The 22,430-nt window shown below is 34.7% G+C and overlaps 1 protein-coding gene and 3 long non-coding RNA genes across 4 annotated transcripts; all 4 read left to right on the top strand.

Annotated features, from left to right (window-relative positions):
• Positions 1-3,274: 3,274 nt before the first annotated feature.
• On the top strand, positions 3,275-6,099 carry LOC137577319 (uncharacterized). Its single transcript, XR_011032396.1, has 9 exons — positions 3,275-3,419; positions 3,590-3,643; positions 3,974-4,252; positions 4,316-4,401; positions 4,472-4,628; positions 4,685-4,859; positions 5,548-5,730; positions 5,800-5,885; positions 5,949-6,099. It is a non-coding gene; the product is annotated as an uncharacterized lncRNA (long non-coding RNA).
• A 5,082-nt stretch (positions 6,100-11,181) lies between these two features.
• LOC137578209 (uncharacterized) lies at positions 11,182-11,567 on the top strand. Its single transcript, XR_011032557.1, has 2 exons — positions 11,182-11,271; positions 11,343-11,567. It is a non-coding gene; the product is annotated as an uncharacterized lncRNA (long non-coding RNA).
• A 3,906-nt stretch (positions 11,568-15,473) lies between these two features.
• On the top strand, positions 15,474-16,291 carry LOC137577947 (uncharacterized). The gene is made up of 4 exons (XM_068291554.1): positions 15,474-15,658; positions 15,736-15,818; positions 15,876-16,026; positions 16,091-16,291. The coding sequence occupies exons 1-4, from the start codon at positions 15,493-15,495 to the stop codon at positions 16,177-16,179; spliced, it is 489 nt and encodes a 162-aa protein (XP_068147655.1). The 5' UTR covers positions 15,474-15,492; the 3' UTR covers positions 16,180-16,291.
• Positions 16,292-19,791: 3,500 nt separating this feature from the next.
• LOC137577433 (uncharacterized) lies at positions 19,792-20,614 on the top strand. The gene is made up of 3 exons (XR_011032413.1): positions 19,792-20,084; positions 20,145-20,227; positions 20,294-20,614. It is a non-coding gene; the product is annotated as an uncharacterized lncRNA (long non-coding RNA).
• The last annotated feature ends 1,816 nt before the right edge of the window (positions 20,615-22,430 follow it).

Raw genomic sequence — 22,430 nt, 5'->3', positions numbered from 1 at the left:
AGAGAACAAGGAATGCGAATAAGTTGAAAAAGAGTTAAAATTGTAGAAGCAGTAGACACAGACAGACAGACCAGACTAATTGCCCACATAAATAAGCAGAATTCACACGAAAATTCATTTTCTGAGCACACTCCTGCTGCTGCTGCTGTTGAAGACAGTGACGGATGCCACTTCCTTATTGCAAGGTCAGTTGCATTGCCACTCTCTGTCCAGTGTCCTCGACTGTTAGTCTATTCGTTTGTCAGTCTCATGACGTCGCCCGCATTGATTGATGCGCTGCCAGCTGCCGTTAGAAGCAGCAGCAGCAGCAGCAGCAGCAACTGCAACTGCAACAGCATCAAGATGCAGCAATAACAACATTCAATGTTATGGGCCAGATCTGGCCACAGCCAATTCACACCAAATTGGCCTAATCTTCTGGCCAAAAATAGCAAACAAATTGCAATTGCTGCCTTAACAATTTTTGGCAATAATCATAAATTAATGAAATGCAAAGTTGCCGCCACACGCCACAACGCAAAACTAATGCCCGCCAGCAATAACAGCAAACAAAAAAGAGATTACCAGTTGTTGGCCAAGGGCAACAGAAGGGGAGGGATGGAGGCAGTAGTCTAGCCAAAACTTCAAGTAGATAGTTTTCTCAAACACACAAAAAAGGGGGGGAACCAGCAAAAAAGATTGAACAGAAACTAGAATTTCTAAGGCAAATGCAAAGTTAGTCTTGGATTTTTGTTGAAAGGTAAAATCTATTAAATATTATCTATTCTTTGCTTGTTCTGATGCGGTTTAGAATATTATAAGGTAGTTGGCTTAGTAGAGATTTAAATTCTAACCCCTTGTTTGGCATAAGCGCCGCCACTGTTCGACGTTATCGACTATGCTAGCCATATTTATGGGTCCTTAACACTGCCATTGCTGTTGTTTGTGGCTGTTATTGTTGTTATTGACCATTTTGGGTCATTCGTTGTAAACAATATATAAACATATCTTCTTTTGGATGTTTGCAGATCTTTGGCTTATTCTTAAACATACTTACGTATACATATATGTTTTTGGGTTGATGATGAGGTCGTGTTGACAGGGAAATGAGTTTTGGCCATTAAATAATTAAAATGTTTGTGCAAAATGCACAAAAGAATTTTAACGACTCAATAAAGACATGCAAATAAATGTCACTTATATATATAGTAAGGTAGGGAACGGCAAAAGTAATGAATAGTTAGAAAGGAATAAGATATATATACAAGAATGTACAACAATAACAATGCAAGCCATGCAAATCATTAGAATGTGTAAGGAAGGAAGAAAGAGGGAAAAAGAGTTATAAATGGAGAGAAGAAGTGTGCACAACACGGTAGTTGGTCGGTTGTCTGGTGCCCAGTAGTTGGGTCTCATCATTTGGATGTGATTAACTTAAGTACACAAGACATAAATATTTAAACGCTTGCGGTACGACGACAGACCCAAGACCAAGCCCCAAAGAACCTGGCCAAATGAAGCGTGTTAAGAGCCAAGGAAGTTTTGAAGTTTGCTAAAGAAGAGAAAATAAAGAACTCGGCACTCAGGGACTACTGATGGGACAAGTGATGGCTGGTCGTCACTCAGGTGGAGCATTAAGCATAAAATTGCAAAACGGTTATATACTTCTTTCTTTTCTTTTCTTTTCTTTTCTTCTCCTGTTCCTTTTTTTTGTCTTATGCAAATGCAATTCTTCTGGTGACTTGACCATCTCATGGGCCTGATGGGCAACGGCAATTCTGATTCTGATTCTGGCACCTTGTTGATCAATAATTGCCACACGACAGCTAAATGGGCTTTAATACCATGGTGGAACCCCCCGCGAAACTCCAAGGAAATGCAAATCAAATTCTAATGATGTTGTAATGATGCCAAGACACCAAAACGATGAAGAAGCTGAAGAAAGAAAAAGAAGGAAAAGAGCAAGGTCTCCTTGACTTGGACAATGCCCAGGCACGCAAATATTATTATATTATTAGAATTGAACATGCAATCTGACAAGTGTTTGCTACGAAAACGAAACATTTCCTGGTCAATTTTTTTTTTTTTGCCTGAACTGGACCTATGTATACCTGAACCTGTGCAGCTAAACCAGAATCAATGTGCCAACTAATTGCCTAGCCAACATAAACATTGTTGGTCATCATTCTCCGATTTATGATTGCAATTTCCTGGTTCCCCCTCTGTATGCCAAAAAAAAACCTCTGAAAAACACCGTTGCTTTTGCCCGAACATTCAGAGGCCAACGGAAATGCGGAAAACCTGGCTCCAACATCACTCTCATTGATATTCCATATGAATGCTGGGACCTTCTAATAAGGTATTAATAGCTGCTTTGCCGTTGCATTCTCTTGTACTCTTCGTGCCGATGAATTTTAAATACAAACAACTTGCCTATGACAAATGCAACTTCACTTCACTCTGATGCAATATGCTAAATTTAATGTATGAATATGACCAAAAGGTCAGCAGACGCGTGCTGTTCGTTTGTTCGTTGGATTGGAGACTTGGTCTTGGTTAAGGCTGCAATAGCCAGACGTGACCCATGGCAGAATGAATATGTATATATGTATGCGTTTGTTGATGGTGTTAAGTTTAAATTGAATGCGTCACCCGAAGGGGAAGGTCGCTAAGGGGAATACATGTGTTCAATTCAATTATTGGTGCGATCATGTTTATTATTTATTATTATTATGTAGAATCTATTATTTATTATCACTGATAAATCTCTTTTTCGACCACCAATACTATTTCTACATACATATGTACATTCTACTTATATAATCGGTCGAGTTGTCTGTGCTTAGACAGCCCTCTCAGTTCATTCATTCATGTCGTCTTTTAATTCTATTAACTATCAGCATTTTTATATTATTTTTCCGATTTGATCACTCAATAATTTGAGCGTCTCAACTTTCATATAATCTAGTTGAGCTTTCTGATAACGCTAAGCAAAAAATATAAACAAAAAAAAGCTTTGTAGTATTAAAAAATCTGTCGTGAATGAATGACTCTTGGGTTATCAAAATAATAATTGGTCTGAGCTTTAAATTTAGTTAGTCTCCGTTTCACAAAGGTTTCGTTTCAATTTTTACTAAAATTTTCATTGAAAATGTTAAAAGATCTTTTCTTTATTCATACGGCCGGCAATGTTATTGGATTGTCATGTAGTGGTTTATCAATTCTGGTGGTCGCTGTAATTGTGGGGCGTCTTGTGAAAGAACACGAAATGACAAATAGCCCCGGTAATACGAAAACTAAAATCGGTTGTCTGATATCGTTTATGATTTACCTAGTTGTCCTTTACGTTTACATCGTATATAACTTATGTTTTTTACTAAGATTTGGTCCTATAGAATTATTTGATTATGCAGAGATTATAGTTTATGGTCTTATTATAGGTAAGATCCTCGACATAATACTTCAAAAATCTCTTATACGTATATTTAAAATAAACATATATATTAGCTTTAGAACTTACCCTATACCGCCCAGATCATACATATAATATAACACCATCTACCTACACATCTAAAAGTAAGTTTTTTAAAACATATTACTTCTTTTTCAGCCGTGTCCACATACACGAACTTCTGCGTACTCTCGCTCTATGGACATTTGAAGAGTATTTCAATTTCTACTAGCCACCCAGAAAACGGTGTCAAAAGTTTATAGACTTGTAACATTTTGGTGGAACTGGAATTGTTAATAACTTGATTCCAATTAATTTGTGCTCAATAATTTCTGTCTATCAAACACTTATTGATAGGAATACATAACCTTTTTATTGCCTTATTGAGATCAGGTTTAATAATCTTACAAAATTATTTAACGATTTTGAATATGAACTTCTGACATTCAACTTTCGCTTCTTTCTCCTTATCACCTTATAATAATCATATTCCGTCCCTGAAATATTTTTGTCATCTGCCTATCCCAACAAAAAAAAAAAAAGCTTCCCAGTATCTAAATTTATCAAAATTATAGTTTGTCGGAAAATTATATTCAGTTGCTTCCCGCTCAGAACGAACTCATTCCTGTTTTATCAACTGAAAGAGAACTACGTCCAATTTGGAAATTTTGTGAACTTGAAAATCGTCGAAAATGTTGCAACGTCTTTTCTTTATGAAAGTCCAAACGGGCGGCAAATTTATTGGTTGGCTTTGGACCATTTTATCGTTTTTGGCGTTGGCCTTTTGTTTCACATATTTTGTTATAAAAAGGCACCCAAGTGGTAATTATAAAATTGAAAGATGTTTCTTGTATTTATAATATTTTATTTCGTTTTATTTCTTAGATCCTTTTTTTCTGTTTACCTTGTTTGTGTCTCTTTTTCTGCTTTTACTCATTGCGTCAGTTCTGCTCATAGTAGGCATAAAGAAGGTAAGAATAATATATCATGTTGGATATTGAAAACGAATTCTATATATATATATATTTTTTTTTTTTTTAGAATTCGCACGTGTTGCTGTTGCCCTGGCTAATTTCATTTGCGTGTTTCTTACTTGCCAACTACCTTTTTATCGTATTTATATTATGTGGTATTTTAAGGCATCACTTTAGATCTTTAGGCGATTGTGTTGCGGCGGTTGTCCTTTCTCTAATCTTGGGTAAGATCTTTGAATTTCAGAAAATATCGTATTAAAACGTTCCATATTTTTTCCAGCCTTGTCCAGCTACATGTACTACGGAATATTCTCGCTCTACAGGCATTTTAAAAGTCTTCCAATTTCTACCACAGACCCAGAGGCATCATTGTCAAAATAAGAAAACAAATCCATCTGTCGAATAAATATTATAATCAGAAGCTTGAATCATAAAATAAAAAACAACCTGAATAAGTAAGATTTTATTTAAAATGTATCGCCAGCTTAATTTCGACGTCACGGCTCATGTTTTTTAATATAATCGTTAGATCTCTTTATTTAATAACAGTTTAGATGTAAGTATTCAAGAGATGAGCCAAAAGGTCAATCTTGTTGTATTTGAGCTTTTGAAATTTCCCTTCCCACAAATTTACCACACTCTTGTGCTTATTCACCTTGATTAATAGTTCATTTAACTTACAAATACCTCAAATATTTGTAACTGAGAAATTGAGACCTTTCCAACCCTCATATATGTGCATATATATATTATTGATCATAGACGCCGAGTGTAAATAACCATTTCCACATGTTCCGTTGGTATTTAAGCTCCTTATCACCTAATTGAAATCTCGATCAAATAAAACTCATAAAAGCTGCCATGAAAACAAATGATGATATTGTAACAAACAGTTACAATAAAAATTCTTAAAAAAAAATACAAAAATATTTGGAAATTAAAACTACTTCGAGTAATCTGATGGAAATAAGGATTTTACGATTGGCTTCTTTCTCGTTAACACCTTTATGATAATCATATTCCGTCCCTGAAATATTTTTGTCATCTGGTTATTCCATCAAAAACAAAAAAAGCTTTGCAGTATCTAAATTTATCAAAATTATAGTTTGTCGGAAAATTTTATTCAGTTGCTTCCCGTTTCAGAGCGAGCTCATTTTTGAAATTTGGAAAATTTGTGAACTTGAAAATCGTCGAAAATGTTACAACGTCTTTTCTTCATGCAAATCCAAAAGGGCGGCAAAGTTATTGGTTGGCTTTCCACTATCTTATCCCTCCTGGCGATAGCCTATATTGTGGAAAGTCTTGCAACTGATAGCGACCATATATGTAATGAAATAATTGAAAATTGTTTTTGCATTAATGACTTATGATTATTTCATTTCATATGTTTGTTAGATCCTCTTCTGCAATGGAGCATCTCTTTGGCTTCTTTGCTGCTGCTATTCCTAGGTTCGGCCCTGCTCATAGTAGGCATAAAGAAGGTAAACATAATACAAATATCTGCTTAGTGCGGACTAATTCTATATATACTTTTTCTTTTATAGAATTCGCACGTGTTGCTGTTACCCTGGCTAATATCATTTGTGTGGTTATTAGTTGCCAATTACGCTTGCATCGTATATACCTTTTGCTCGTTTATAAGTTATGGCTCTCCACTATTCTCCGAATTAGTTGAACTGTTTGGCTATTGTTTACTTATGGGTAAGGATCTTAGATTCGAAAGATATGGGAATTTCCTTATCTCAATGAAACAACGAATTTTTGTTTTATTCAATCAAAACAAAACGCGCATATTGAAATGTTCTATTTTTATTTCAGCCGTTGGTATCTACATGTACTTCGGAATATTCTCGCTCTACATACATTTGAAGAGTCTTCCAGTTGCTACTACCGATCTAGAGACATTGAATATTATTAACTGAATGCAGCTCGAATTATTAATTCAGAATGGTTAACTTAAATAAAATCAATTTCGGGTTTTCAAACCATTTTGTTTTCGTCTGGTAAAAAATAAAATAATAAACTTAAACTATAACATAAATAAGTAAGATTTTATTTATAACGTATTAGCAGTTTTCTTTCTACGTCAAGGCTTCTTGTCTATATAATATCTTTTAGATACCACAAACTACGACTATGTTCAATGCTTATTCAAATCTTCTAATAGTTCAGTCAGAATCAGTTGTTCAAATACCATTGTAGAGGGTATTATAAAATTGTAAGTAATCTGATTGATATAAGGATTTTACATTGGCTTGCACTGTAAGGGTGTATGAACTTCGCCGCATTTAAATTTAGCTTCTTTCTCGTTATCACCTTGTGATGATCATATTCCGTCCCTGAATTTTTTTGTGTCATCTGACTATCCCAACTAAAAAAAAAAGCTTCCCAGTGTCTAAATTTATCAAAATTATAGTTTGTGGGAAAGTTTTATTCAGTTGCTTCCCGCTCAGAACGAACTCATTCCTATTTTATCAACTGAAAGAGAACTACGTTAAATTTGGAAATCTTGTGAACTTGAAAATCGTGGAAAATGTTACAACGCCTTTTCCTTCTAAAAATCCAAACGGGCGGCAAAGTTATTGGTTGGCTTTGGAGTATTATATCGTTCCTGGCGATAGGTTTAATTGTGAGAAGCCTTGTATATGAAAGCGACGAAATTGGTAAGATAATTGTTGATAATTTTTTGCATTTATGATTTCTTTTTTCCACTTTTATATTTTAGAATCTCATCTGGAATGGAGCATCTATTTGGCTTCTTGTCTGCTGCTATTCATTGGTTCGGCCCTGCTCATAGTAGGCATACATAAGGTAAAGATAACATAAATATCTGCTCAGTGCGGACTAATTCTATATATACTTTTTCTTTTATAGAATTCGCACGTGTTGCTGTTACCCTGGCTAATATCATTTGTGTGGCTTATAGTTGTCAACTACTTTTGTATCGTATATATCCTTTGCACATTTCTAGATTACGGCTATCCAGAATTCTATGAATTCGTTGAACTAATCGCCTATTGTGCACTTTTGGGTAAGATTTAAAAGGTTACAGGAATTCTCTTATCTCAATGAATTTCTGTTTCATTCAATCAAAACAAAACACACATTTTGAAATGTTTTAATTTTATTTCAGCCGTTGGTATCTACATGTACTATGGAATATTTTCCCTCTACAAACAATTTCGGCCTGTTACAGTAGCTACCAGTGATCCAGAGACTTCTCTGCCCAAACATGTCTAATATAATAGTCGATCTATTTGATGGATAGGTGTTAGATTTTTGGTGGAATATGAAGATGCTTTTATTCTATAAACAAATAAAATACAATTTTCTTAAAGTTACTAAGCTTAATGCACTCTAAATGTTTTGTATGGTAAAAGGTGTTACCAAATTTTGTCAGTTTGAAAAAATAATTACTTAAACGAGAATTGGCTAAAGAAGTTATCTTGACTTGAGTTTGGTATTTGAAAAGGAGCCCTCATATGAACATAGATAGACTAAGTGAAATTGGTAGAGAAGTCTTACATTAGTTTGGCTTGCCTTGGAGAGTGACCTTACCCGTAAAAAGCCTATGAGAGTTTGAGCAATGTCAAATGCTGACCAATCGACATCATCGAGTGGCCACTTTGACACACTCAGACAAGGTACGTGATCCCAGTGCAGATGCCAGTCGATAGATAGTTACAGTCATAGTCACACACCAACATAGATACACACACACACACACACAGAAGTCTTGGCATACAATTTCAATACAATATTTGAAATAATTGGCTACAAATCGTCATTACGATGCTGCATCGGCATCTAGGCAGCCTAGGCCACAAATTGCAGTTGGAAACTTTGCCGCAATCGTACTAGACACATTTCTTCGTTGTTGTTGTTGTTGTTGTTGCTTGTTGGTGATGTTGCTGCTGTTGACCTACGACACCATCATGTGCCTGTTTCTGTTTCTATTTCTGGTTGCTGCAGTCATCTCTTTGCCTCTATCTTTGCCTCTGCCTCAAACCATCCTGTCAAGTTTCTATTTCTTTTTTTTTTTTTTTTTTTGTTTTGTGTGGCGAGTGAAACTGGAAATTAGTTACTATTGATACTGATAGCAACTGCAACTGCAGTTTTCCTTCTATTCTCTTCTCATTTCTGTAATGCGTTACGGTAAATAGTCATTTTTTTTATTGCTGTTAAGATCGAAAAAACAGAAAAAAAAAAAAAAATAAATGGTTATCCAAAAAGGTTTTGGGCTAATAGAGCCACTTTGGGTCAGCGAACCAATTAGCTGAACTTGCCAGCTAAACCAATCCTAACTTAGGCCCATATATCAGTTAACAAAATGCGGGCTAAGCCCCTCATTCTTATTAGTTGGGGGGCTCGGCCAGGTGCAAAGAACTCAATCAGTGCAAAAAACCAAAAACTTAAATAAAACAATTGCCTCTGTTAATGGGCAAAACGTGATTCTGAGGCCAATTTGCATGGCATGGCGACAACTCACAACAACAGTTTACCATCATTAGATCAGTAGACATTTGGTGTATTTTGTTTCCCTTTTTTGTTCAATTGATTTGAACACTTTTCACAATTTCCAACATTTGATGGCAATTGATATTGAGTTTAATTCAATAAATTTAACATTTATTTAATCAGGTAAGCAATTTGTTCTAGAGATGACAGAGGGGTTAATACAAGGAATTATTTGCTTATGTTAGAGAATTATATTGTTTTTCAGTTAGAACTTTAGTTGAAATTCTCAACTGGTCTTAGCCCCGCCAGAGTCATATCTGTTTAGATAGACGCTTTATTCTCAACTGATTTAAAGTGGATTAACTCTGAGGCTTATTAAACTTAAACTACCTAGAATAGTAAACATATGAAATTTAAAAGTAAAAATAGGACTATTTAATATTAAAATTAAGACTTGCGAGGCTTAACATTAAACTAACTTTGCTATTAACTGAATAGATTTTAATCTCTTAGAGTTAGCCACCTTATTTATGTAACTTCCGGTTTTCATCTGTTTTCAATGTAGGTTACATGTCACGCTTTCATCTCTAATATCCCACTCAATTTAAACACTAAGTCAGTCAGTCAGTCAGTCGATTTTAAGCGATGAATTCGCATAGGTCACGTGTTTCGTGTGGCGCTGGCTCAAAATATCAGCAATTGAACTATAGACATTTTCGGCCAAATGCAGTAAGCCAACAAAATGCCGCGAAATGCTTTTCGGGGATAACCGCTTGAAGAGTATTTTGTTTTGTTGCCGTTTTTGGTGTTGCAGTTGTAGTCGCATCTTAAGTTAAGTAAATGTCAAATGCAAATGCAAAAAGGCCAACATCTCTGGGATGTTGCCACCTGCTAACTTTTGCACTTTGCATGGCCAATTTCTTTTTCTTCTCCCCTCTCTCTCTTTCTCTCCCCCTCTTGATGTCTTTTGTTGTTGTCAGTCATAATTAATACGCTTAAGTTGACTAACTTGACAAAATTTCCAAAACTCTTCGTCATACTTTCCACCTTCATTAAAAAGCCATTAGAGACTAGACTGCGAGCAGGGCAAAGTGTAGTTCTGGCCAAAAAACAAAAAAAAAAAAAAAACTTTGACCAAATGCAGATAGCGATACATCTTTTCAGTGAGTTGATGTTGGCTTGAATCTAGTCTTTGTATACTTTTCCATCTCTCTCTCTCTCTCTCTCTCTCTCTCTCTCTCACTGTTTCTGTTGGCTGCGTGGGAAATGCCGTCGTCGATCGTCACGATCCAATGGATGTACGTTCCTTTTGTGTTGTTCATCTGCAACTCCTCAAGTACATGCAAAAAGGCAAGTTGATTTTAATCGCAATTGTTTTGGCCTGGCCTGTAACTTTTTCTCCTAGCTCTCGCTGTCTCTTTCTTTCTCTCTGCCTATGTTATTGTTAAAGCCTTTTGTTTTTTATTTAAACTGATTTGCCACTTGACAAATGAGCGCTGACTGCCACATATGCAATTTACTAGACGACTCCAACAATTTGTGAGGCAAATTGCAAAGGGGGAAAAGTCAAAAGCAAATGGAACAAACAAACCATTGGATAGAAGGGATGGGGTGTGGGGGGAAAGTACTTTGGCTTTGACAATTTGTGCATTGATTTAGAAAATGTCTGCCAAAATGGCCAAGAAATGGAGCAGCAGCATATGAAAATGACATGGAAAATTGGAGAGAGCAGCAGCAGCAGCAGCATCAGACAACAGACAAAAGAAAATTGCCCAGAAATTGGCGGCTATCAAAATACAAAATAAAAATACAAAAAACAAAAGGGGAAAAAACAAAAGCAAATGCTACAAGAAAAGACATTTTAGAGCAGAACGAAAATGTTTGCATTCAGCTTGCAAAACAAAAAAAAAAAAAAAAAAAAAACCAAAATCATAGTTTGACCTTCATTGTTGCTGCTTCTAACATTTAAATTTGTTTTAGTTTTTTTTCGTAGCGATTTCAACACAAAACGTGCCAAATTTTAGCTGCTAGTAGTAGTTGTAGTAGTTGCTCGTGCAACAAATTTAATACAGTTCAAGTGAGGCAGCATTATTATCAGTGCTTGGGGCTCGGGTGCTTGGCTGCTTGGGGCTTGGCCTGACCCCAACTGACTTTGACTTAGCCCAGCGGGTGTCTGGTGAAGGGCAGACGAATCATGGCTTATCTCTCTCTCTCTCTCTCTCTCTCTCTCTCACACACTAGGCGGCACTGATAAGCAAAACATTAAGAATTTATTACAACTCAAACACTTTAAATCGACATTGAATTTTTAGTCACATCAAAATGTTTGCCGTAATTAGACTTGTATTTATTTTGTATTTAATTGCTCTAACTAGAGCACGTTCCATATCAAATATTAATTGGCAGCAAGTGAGTATAAATAAATTAAAGAATATTATTGAAAAATATGAAATGAAATGAAAATTCTAATTCATTTTTAGGCACCCGAAGCTGATCCCACCATATTTGAGTATCATCCTTTACCTCACTCCCCAACAGACATAAATGATTATCAATAAGAAATGTTAATGACTTTCGTTAGATAAAGAATAAACTACTTACTAGAATTGTTTATAATATGCATTGCATACTTTAAGGTTCAAAATTTATCTCTGTCTCTAATGAACCGGAAATGTCTTGTTATAATAAAAGTGTTTTTAATAGAATGTAAACAAAATGAATTTAATTAAGTAGAAGGAAGCTTTCTGATGATGATGTCAACAAGTTGAGCACTTCCTTATGTTTACAGGAGTCTAAAGCTTCATCACTTTTACTTTCACTCATTGGGACTAATTTTGTCAAAATTAGGATGACGTAAACCTAAAAGTCCTGCCCTAAGATAAAGGGCTTAAATGAAATACTGGACATATTTAGGGTCAATATTTCATTCACCCAAACATATTATTTTGGTGCATTATTTGATTCCAATGTTTTGAAATTTTTGGCAATATTTGACTCCTACCGCAAATTCCTTTAACTTGAACAAAAAAAGAAAGCTTTGTAGAAAGCTTTTTCTTTAGGAAACAGCCAACTTTGTTTATATTTGTTGTAGTAGTATTTCAGTTGTTGAGCCGGGAAAACATTGATAATGATGAAAAAAAGTGTTCTGTATGCGTCTCCATATGGCCGGGAAGGTCATTGGCTGGCTTGGGGTTATTGGGTCAATAATGGCTTATATCGAGGTCTTTGTGGTAATGCGCAAAATTAATATATTGACAACACATCCCAGTGGTGGGAGAACACAACCCAACAAATCGGTCATAGGTAAGACAAAGTATTGGCCATTACAGGAAAGTTATTATTTATAAATGTTTCTAGATAATGACACTGGATGCATACTTTTGGCCATCAATTCCGTTTATTTTATTTGCTCGATTCTTCTCATAGTGGGCACTAGAAAGGTATAAAGTAGATGTATAACCGAGATAGTTTGTTAATTGTTTATTTTATTCATAGAACCGTCATAGGTTATTGCTACCATGGATAATCCTTTTCGGAATTGCCTTAGCACTTGTTATTTTTATTAGTATATTTCGACTGTGTGTAGTTTTAACGGAGAGTAATTTAGAGACTGTAACTCTAATAGGTTCTATTCCATTTACAGGTGAGTTTAAGCTCATAAGAAGCTACATAGCTATAAGTTTTAGATTTCTTTCGAAAGCTCTAAAACAATTTAAACAAAATCATTTAAACGTTATTTTTTTCTATTTCTCAGCACTCTTCATCTATGTGCATTACGGAATAATCTCGCTCTACAAACATATTCAGACTAATGACGTTCAAGAGGGGTTCTGGCAGGGATAGAAGGGGTCATTACAAAGTTGCAATAAAACAAATACTGCCAACAAGGAAACTTGGCCAATATTGCTCTAGAACAATGCATTTAAAACATTTTTTATGTCCATCCAACTCGGGAAACAATCTTTACTTTTTAAGCTAAAATTTCATACGAAACATTTTAGGACGAAAAAATTAATAATAATTTATAAAATAATATTAATGATAATAATTAGTTAGTTATTTACATAGTTATTAAGCTTAGGATAATTTGGAGAATGTTGGACCTTTTTTTTTATCGTTTTTACATCCTGACTTGGAGCATATTTGTATGACTTTATATTGTATAAAACTTCTGTCAACATTACCAGCAGTTAAGGGAAATTTTGGATTCAAATAGATAAATCTAAAAATATGAAAAAATTTTCTTGTAAAAACTTTATTTCTAATTAAACTTTTCTATATGGGTTGGATCCCGTATTAACTAACATTTGTAGTTTAACATGTCCAAGTTGTGAATAATAATGCGAGTCGCTCTGTTATATCCCATGATAATTGCTCCACTCCCTCTTAATTAACAAAATTTCACTCATTTTGCCAACCACGCAATTTCCAGTCCTATAAATGTTGTAGAATTGCGTCATTGTCGTATCAAGGTGGGCCTTCAAGGTTTTCCTCTAAGGGTAGGTCAGGAATTGTTGTTAAGTTGTTTCTGTTTGTGACTATATAAAGAGTGAGTGTGGCACTATAAAACTGATGGAATGTGGAAAACCATGGAACAGTGTGACTAAAAAGTTTAGATTGGGTAGAATAGACCAGACCAAAAAACAGAATAAGTTAATGATTGGTCGTCTTGCCCGCTCTGCAAACTGATAGTTAACTACGCCAAACTTGAAAGTATTAATAAATAATGTTATTCACGTAGAAAGGATTTTATTACACATTTCATGACAATTTAATGTTGACATGCCGTCATCTAGCAAAAAAGAGTGTCTTATCATTGCGAAAAACATAAACAAATGTGTCCATGAAGAAAAAACGTCAAAGAAAGGAGCCATTCATCTTTAATGTCAGACTTATCAAAATCTAAAAAACAATATGTTAAAATGACTTACAATTGAATTGATATAGGAAGGGGACAAAAATTAAATATCAATTTCGACATTTTTTCATGAGCTGATAACGAGAAGAGGTAGTTGGTTAATGAATAAGCTTTAGTCGGAATATAAAGGGTTTCCTTATCAGTTTTATTAAATTCAATTTCGAATATTTTTATTGTTTTTAGTATTTGCCAGATTTCAAAGCACCTTGTTGCAGGGCGAAGGCGACGGCTGTGGCAGTCCTCGCCAGTGTTTCGATTTGAGTTTGCAAGGACGTGCTGCCGTTTGGCAGTAGTGGACGCCATCAACTGGATGCCACTGGTTCATATGGTCAACATTTAAGCGGACCTCGTGTCTTTTTGGAAACTACTGATTCTAAGCTTTGCTGACAAAATGAATTTACATATAACCGTTGAAACATAACAAAATGTGTGTATGTGTGTGTGTGTGTGTTTGTTGTAACATTGTGTTGTGGTGATCTGTTTTCTTTGTATTAATAAAAAGTACAAGTGGTCTAATATGCGAACCCCAAAATTGTTACGTATACGTCACGGTGGTCTGAGTCAAATATCTTATTCTTCCTTTAGTATTTTACTTTGATTAATAAAACAAAACGGTAAAATACAATTTTAGTTCCATGAATGACTTTTGCCTTTGCTTGAGTGCTTCACCAAATTGAACTTCAATTATTTACTTAGATTAGTCACCAATATTGTACAATACTTTAACGAAATGCACTACTGATCATAATTTTTTTGATCGCCTTCTTAGAAGGTAAGTTTTATAGTTCCCCTGTATTAGTTTCATAAATCTCAAAAATTATAATTTCCTTTTAATCATAAATTTAGTTTGCGATAGAAACATTTTTTGATAATGTTAAATATTAGAATTATCATTAATATAACTGTAGAAGTTAATACATTCTAAACTGGAAGAACTACAAAAGGTAATGGATTAACTGAATCATCAATTAAACTTAAATTATGTATCATAATAATTGTATTTCATTATTCTAGAACTAGATAAGTTTTTGCGACTTGCCATTCCATGTCCTTGCTGCTTATCTTGGTAAATTTATAAATGAATTTCAAAACAAATTATACTTTGAGGGGCAACATTTTCAGCATTTCTCATCGTGGCAAAGTTGTTTTAATATTAAAGCCCACGAGCCGGGAAATTGTTTTAACGATATGGGAGCTACATATGTATGTATATAGAATATTTTTTAAAAGACGTGGTTTGAGAAGCTTTCTGGGAAATAGAAATTGTGATGATGTCAGCTGTTGCGTGGCTCGGATGTAAGAAAGGTATAAAGCTTCACCACCTTCACTTTCAGTCACTTCAGGATTGACTATATGCGTAAAAACTTGATTAGGTAAGCGCCGAATAAACAAATTTTTTTGCATTTAAAAAAAAAAAAAGCAGAAAAACTATTTACATAGAATTGTGTGCAAAACTATGTATAAGAAATTTAAATTTTTTTTTTTCATTCCATTCGATTTAATCGCTGCCCTCTCTCAGAAAGAATATCTCTGAGAATTGGCAATATTCGATTGATACATATATATATATGTATATGTATCTATGCAAATTCTTCTGTCGGATACAAAGAAAGCTTCGTAGACACAAAAGCTTTGGCTCCATGAAACAACCAAGCTGTATATATTTTTAGTACTGTTTCAGTGGGCGCCCGAATATAATCATTTGCAAAAAGATGAAAATGTTAGAGAAATTATGTTGCATGCGGCTACCTACGGCCGGCAAAGTCGTTGGCTGGTTGGGAGTCATTTCAGCAGTCTTGGGATACATCCGGATTCTGTTATTAATGAATGGAACTGAAGTTGTTGGAGACACTATGCAGAAACAGTATATGCAAATAGGTAACGGCAAAGGGGATTCAATTCCCGCAAAGTTCGGGGTGTATGTAGGTATATATACATATATAATTATTTTTCAGATGCTGTGACCGGAAGCGTTCTTTTGGTTATAAATTCTTTGAATTTACTCATCTCGGTTCTTCTCCTATTGGGTATCCAAAAGGTATAGCAGTATGCATTTATCTCAGATCAATATGTTAACCTTTTTACTCCTTTATAGAATCGTCATGGCTTAGTATTGCCATGGTTGATATTCCACGGTGTTGTTTTGGTAATTTGCGGCGTTGCCATCGTCCTCGCCATAGTGGCATTCTTCGCATCGGCAGAAGCTGCCATACTGGTCCTTGTGTTGGGCTATTGTCTGGGTTTGGGTGAGATTTGCTGAAAAAATATATCATATCCTTTTCAAATAACATGAATTACCTTTTTTCTCAGCCCTAGCAATTTATATCTACCACGGAATACTCTCGCTTTACTATTACTTGAAGGAAAACGGTGGCCCAGATGGTTCTTGGCCGGCTTAGATATCCGACTTCACTGCAGATCGATAAATATATTAACTATGCCAAAAGAACAACAAAAAATCCATTTGTGCATTTAAACACTTAACTTTTTTATCTTTGCTATTTAATTGTACTGGACAGAATATTCATAAATAATTTGAGATATATATTCATATATTTATATGTTTTGCATTTAATGCATTTATATTTATGTTTGACTTAATTATTTTCGCTATATTATTATACATATTGGAAAAAATATGCATAAATGTTGTCTATTATAATGTGTGTGTGTGTGTGTGTCCAAAAAAAGTTTTTCAAACTCAGGGAATTTCTTTAATAAAATGAAAGATTTCAACTGTACATTTCCTGGTTTTAAACATTAATAGAATTAGAAAGTTTATTTTCTTTTTGTTGCATTATATAGAATTACGTCATCGGCGAAATGAGGTGGGGCCTTTCAAGCTTTGAAGGCTGTTGGGTAAGGGCAGGTCAGCGTGCGTGCTTGTGTGTAGAAGAATGATACATTTTAACCAGCTGGAAATCGGTTAGGCTCTCAGTGATTTGAAATCGGTGAAAGAATCCATGTATTGTAAGCGCTTCATGTCTTGGGGGATAGCTAATTAATATCGATTGTGGATTACTGCCTGTTCCCAGAGGGCATTACCTATAAAAATTATAGGGGCAGGTCAGTTTTATGAGTGATTCCATTACAACCTGTTGCTATGCTGTAGCCACGCTGTCTATGAAAACGGTCATGACCTTATAGAAAATACATAGCAATGGAATCGAAAAGAATGCGATTATTCAATTAACGAATTTCCAGCTGGGTTTGTCAAAAGCGCAAAATGTTTGGAATTATTCTTTGAAGTACAAGCGATTCGTATGATGTCACAGTATACTTGATACACAAAAAAAGGCATTTTTGGCGGCATCGAATTGGAGCTTTCTGCTGGACGCCACGAAATTGAAAGCTCTTCTTCAATATATATGGGAAGAGCCAAGCAAACCCATCGAAATCAGCCCAACAGCTAAACGAATCATTGCCAAACGTAAACCGGTTTCAATTTTGAATCCTATAAGAATTCGGATTTGAATGCTAGCCTTATGTCAACTTATTAAGTTAACTAAAATTTGTTTGATAACGAAAGCGAAAGCAGAGAGAATTGTCATGTTAATTATAAATTTCTAACAAAGACTTCTGAGTTCAATTACCCACTAAAGTCTTAAGCATAGAGTTTCTCTATAACCGAAAGGGAAATATTCCTATTTTCTATTTCTTTCTATTTGACAATTAATGGCAGATGTCCACACTGCGGAATATTCCTATGTTTGTCCTGTTTGCAAACATTGCACGAAGGCAACGCTAAGTGATAAAATAGAATGAAAAAAACACAGACGAAACCATTATTCACTCGCCTGGCCATGGTGGAGGTGAAGGTGGAGGTTCTGAGATGGAGTTATTACCATGGCCAAGTTATTACTTTTCCCGTCACTTAAGTCAGCTTTGAAATGTTTATATAGGAAATGCTATATCAAGCAATAGTTTCTCGAACTGACCGTCATATATTGAGTGTTCATTCTTATCTCGAATTTGGTAATTGTCTATCAGTGTCCTTTAGTTTATTTCATTAATGTAGTCGTGAAACCATTCGTGCACACAATTCTCCGTCCTTGAAAATGTTTTCCATTTTTTATCAACTTTTTAGTTTTCATTTCATTTCAGAGTTTCACAAAATATCTGATAACATTTAAAAGTTTTTTCTGAATGCCTCTTGCAGGGTGCGCGGAATGTAGTCCTATCACCCTGCCCCACATTATTGTTTCCGGAAAAGAAGTTAAAACAGAAAGGAAGTGACCATTTAACTAAGTGTGTTTGGGTTAGAGAGAAAAATTTGAATTTCCACTCTTTTTTTATAACTTTATGCACGTTGCTTCAACTGTTTATATTAAAGCGGATTTCCTCGGTTCTGGTCGTAGTAGAAACTAAGAAGGTATAAAACAAGCATACACATGTATGTATATGTAGTGGTTGAGTCCACTGCACAGAAATAATCTTTACATCACTGTAAACATATGTAATAATAGGTAGACTAACATATCTATTGAGATATTCTTATTCAGCACTTAAACAAATTATATGAAAGACACAACAAGCAGCTCGAGCCTTAATGGCCTTTGACTCCTAACCTATCGGTAGCTTTGATAAAGGTTCAATCGCATTCGCAATTTATATCCATACATCCATCTTTTTCATTACGGAAAGAAGTCTTATGTATGTATAATCAAGTAAAATGTCTAATTGATGGGTTTACTTTTGAGGCTTTTGATCGGATCTTTTCGATTGGGTGACAAGGGATTCGATTGTTTCAGCTGATTAAGCGTTCTCCCACTCTTAAGATTTTGAGGGAAGTATTTGCTTTTGTTTATGTTTTGTTTATTCTGAAAAGCAGCAGATGTTTACTGAAATCGAGACATTGTATATGTAATTCTTCTTTATACACAGGACCGCCATGTGTTGCTGGTGCCCTGTTGATTTTCTTCCTTACTAGTACAATTGAAATGATTAAATAATTGACGGAATATGATGCCTCCCCCTATACCCATATCAGTCTATGTATCAGTATCAATTACAGTCATCCAGATAAGATAACATTTTAGAATTACTCAAAGTTTTTCAGGAAACAGGGAAAGACTCACATTATTATTGAAATTAATAAACATAAATGCAAATATTTGTTTTCGGCTTTGAAAAGAGATACATAATAAATTCATTTGGTATGAAATTTCAAATTTTGATCTGATCTCATCAAAGAATCTTCCTTGCCAAATGAAGTTTCTCAGCGGCCTTAGAGATATCTAAATATTTGGACTTCTTCTACATCCTGAAGTATATATGTATATATGTTTGTTTTTGAAACATTTAAATCCCAGACACATAGCTCTGTGTTGCTCTTTGTTTTATGTACATTTCAGCAGTTCAATTATGTTGACAGACGATAAGCAACAAAACGCCCTATGAAAGCTTAAGCCCTGCTCTGGTGATCTCAGTGCCGGATTAGTCCAGCTCTCAGAAAATGTAGTTCTAATTATTTTTAAGCACCAAGAAAGACATTATTGACATGAGTTGAATAAAAAAGATATGAACGTTTCAGACACTCAAAAAACTGCTTAAATTAGATCTTTGTGAAATTAAGATTTAGTCTTACTTTAAATTTAAACAAGACAATTAAGGCGGCTAACATTGGAATATAAAGTTAATATTCAATATTATGAAATTTAACAAAGTTTTCAAGAATTTTCAGAGTTTTTCGAAATTAAATTTTATCAATTTAGCAATTCGAATTAATAAAAAATAATTAACTATAATTTCTATCTTTGCTCTCACAGTGTAGGGCCCAATCGCCCGTAGCAGTTGCATATCCAGCACTGGATAAGAATCGGAATCGCAAAAGAAGCACCCAAAATGTCTTCGTTAGCAACATATAGCATACATACATTTACAGACTCAAGGCTGAGTGTTGCTTGTCGTTCTGCAGAATTTGCCACATTGCAAAATGTTGACTGACGATAAGCAACAATTTAAGCCCTGGTGCTCCCGCATAAGTTCTCATTCGTATGAGTGACACTGGTCGTATTTCATCACATTTTTAATCAGTCTGAATATTGAATTCAAGTCCATCGGATCTGTCTTAAAACTAAATTCAGTTGTCATTTTTGTGTGCAAACTTAATACTATCAACAATTAAGGAAGGAATCAACAACTTGACTTTTTAAGCGAAAGGATACAAAACCAAACAAGATGTTGGATTGTTGCTGCTTCATGCGTCTCCATACGGGTGGAAAGGTCCTTGGCTGCATTGGAGCTGTTGGAGGAATCTTTTCCTTCATAAGTGTGATTTCTCTAATGGCTAAAGGCCAGTCATGTAATGCAACGCATGTTCAATTTTAGTTTCGTTTGTATTAAATGTAAAATTGTTTTTTAGTCACTGCGGCTGGATTCATTTTGCTGGTTATCATTTCTCTGAATATCATTTGCTCGATTCTTCTCATTCTGGGCGCCAATAAGGTATGGAGCAAAGACTTGACTGAGATGAAACTGTGCTTGTTAATTGCTTACTAATTTTGTCTACAGAACCGTTCTGGATTTCTACTACCATGGCTGATCTCGAACGGAATTATCCTAACAATATACATAATTGCACTACTTGTTCTAATGTGTATGGGTCGAATTCTGCCATCCGCTTTCTTTGGCTGTGTTCCAGGTTTTGCCCTGAGTATTTACTTTTTTTACGCAATATTCTCGCTCTACAAACTTATTAAGGATACCGAAGGCCGACCTAGAAATATCCAAGTATAATGAAGTACAACTTACAAATGTCAATAATTGATAAATATTAAAATTATTTGAATTTTGTGTTTGTGTGTTTATCAACAAATATATTTTATTACTCCATTTTGTTACTTAATTAATTATTTCTGTGACTATTTCCGCCTAAGACGGAATACTTGGACTTCTGCTGATAAGTTTTTTTAGACTTTTTATAAAAAATCTTTTTTTGTCGTTGATTCCAAAAACAAAAAAAAACTTACATAAAATAATCGGAGAGGCCAAAGTTGGATCCGGCCCACTATCTTTCATTGCTTTCTTTAATATATATGGAAATAACTATTTTTTTTTTTCTAATAATATGAAGCAAAAATACTTACAATACAAGAAACTTCAAAGTGGAAGTAGAATACATACATATAGTATGGCCTAAGAGGCATGAGAAATTCTGGTTGAGATAATTAAATGTATTTTTGTGTTATCAAGGAAGCAAAACCAGGTGGCCGAATAACCTTAAGCAGGATATAGGATAACATAGCCTGTTTTCAGGTCGTCATATTTTAGCTACTAGCAAAACATTTATAATGCTAGCCGAATAATAAGGGCACTTGTGTATATAAGAAGTTATTTTTCTGACTAGTCGTTTCTAGGGAAGTTATGTGATTTGCGAATCTGAATCCATTAAAACTCGCGCTGTGTACCGAAGCAAAAGTCAGCACTACAGTTTCAACAAACTAGAGGAATTTTGTTTTGGTCCAATGGGAGCGTCGATGTATCAAGTTTCATTTATGTATAATTGTCGAGAGCAGCACTTGAGTCACAAACTCTGAGCACAACCGAGTAAATACTCATATTTATGTGTTTAGACTTCGATACATATTCTCATTTATGTACTAAGGTTGAGTTTTTTTATGGTTTCTCACTCACTTATCTGAGTTGATTTCCATCAATGACCACCCCTAACGAGAAACCACAAGACCAACCACAAACCACACAAATCAAAAGACACATCGCCAAGTTTCCTTTTCTAAGTTGGGCCAAAAATAGATTAATACAGATTTCTACCAACAAGTCCTGTTAACAATATTTAAACTAAAGTTGGCCTTCTTCGAAAGAGTCTTGCTACAAGATGGAAAAAAATAAATTATATATCAGTGACTGTTCCATAATATATTTTACTTTTAGTTTATATAACATTCAGTTCTAACATTAGGCATACAAATACACTTCCATTCTTTCTTTTCAGTTCTAGTATAGGAATATTGGTGTTAGTGACCTTTGGCGATAGTGCTTATTCGTCTGAGTGTCATATACAACAATTTATTCGATTCAATCTAACGATTAGATTTTGGTGGACCACTAGGCGTATGCGTCATCTTTTATCTCCTTAGTATTTGGAGAAACTAAATCTTAGATTAAGACAAATTTTCGTTGATCCAGGCATACCGACGGATAGACAGACGGATAGACAAGATCAATTATAGAACTTAAGTTGGCAGCTTCATAAGAAGAGAAATGCCACAAGACCGAAAAAAATAAATTTACTGGTCACACTAAATGAAATCAATTTTACTTGGCCCTCGTCAATTCGAATTTCAAGCCAGTCTTAAAAATTATTCGCTGGATCAACGTTGCGTATGCGCTACTTTTCTAATCTTTCGTTCCAATAGAGAAAGTGTGAAATAATCCAAAATGTTAAATAGCCTGTTTTGCCTGCGTCTCCACACAGCCGGAAAGGTCATTGGTGGGCTGCAGATCTTGGGCTCAGTACTGGGTATTATTTGGTTGTCGATAATCCTAGCTGAGAATTACCCTCCAAAGAATTCTGATTCGGGACTAAGTAAGACAAAAAATATTGTACCTCATCGAATTTCTCATAACAATAATTGGTATTGCGTTTTATTTTAATTTTAGTTATTGGCGGATTGTTCACTGCACTCTC

The sequence above is a fragment of the Drosophila tropicalis genome, unplaced genomic scaffold, assembly GCF_018151085.1.
Source record: "Drosophila tropicalis isolate 14030-0801.00 unplaced genomic scaffold, ASM1815108v1 contig_593, whole genome shotgun sequence".
In the NCBI taxonomy this organism is placed as follows: domain Eukaryota; kingdom Metazoa; phylum Arthropoda; class Insecta; order Diptera; family Drosophilidae; genus Drosophila; species Drosophila tropicalis.
Note: the sequence above shows the minus strand (reverse complement) of the source record. Positions and strands in the feature narration are given on the sequence as shown.

Excerpts from the sequence above, each read along its gene's own strand:
- LOC137577947 (XM_068291554.1), top strand. The coding sequence starts at position 15,493 with ATGAAAATGTTAGAGAAATTATGTTGCATGCGGCTACCTACGGCCGGC. Across the intron at positions 15,659-15,735 it reads GAAACAGTATATGCAAATAG|ATGCTGTGACCGGAAGCGTT; the intron begins GTAACGGCAAAG and ends ATTATTTTTCAG. Across the intron at positions 16,027-16,090 it reads GGGCTATTGTCTGGGTTTGG|CCCTAGCAATTTATATCTAC; the intron begins GTGAGATTTGCT and ends CTTTTTTCTCAG.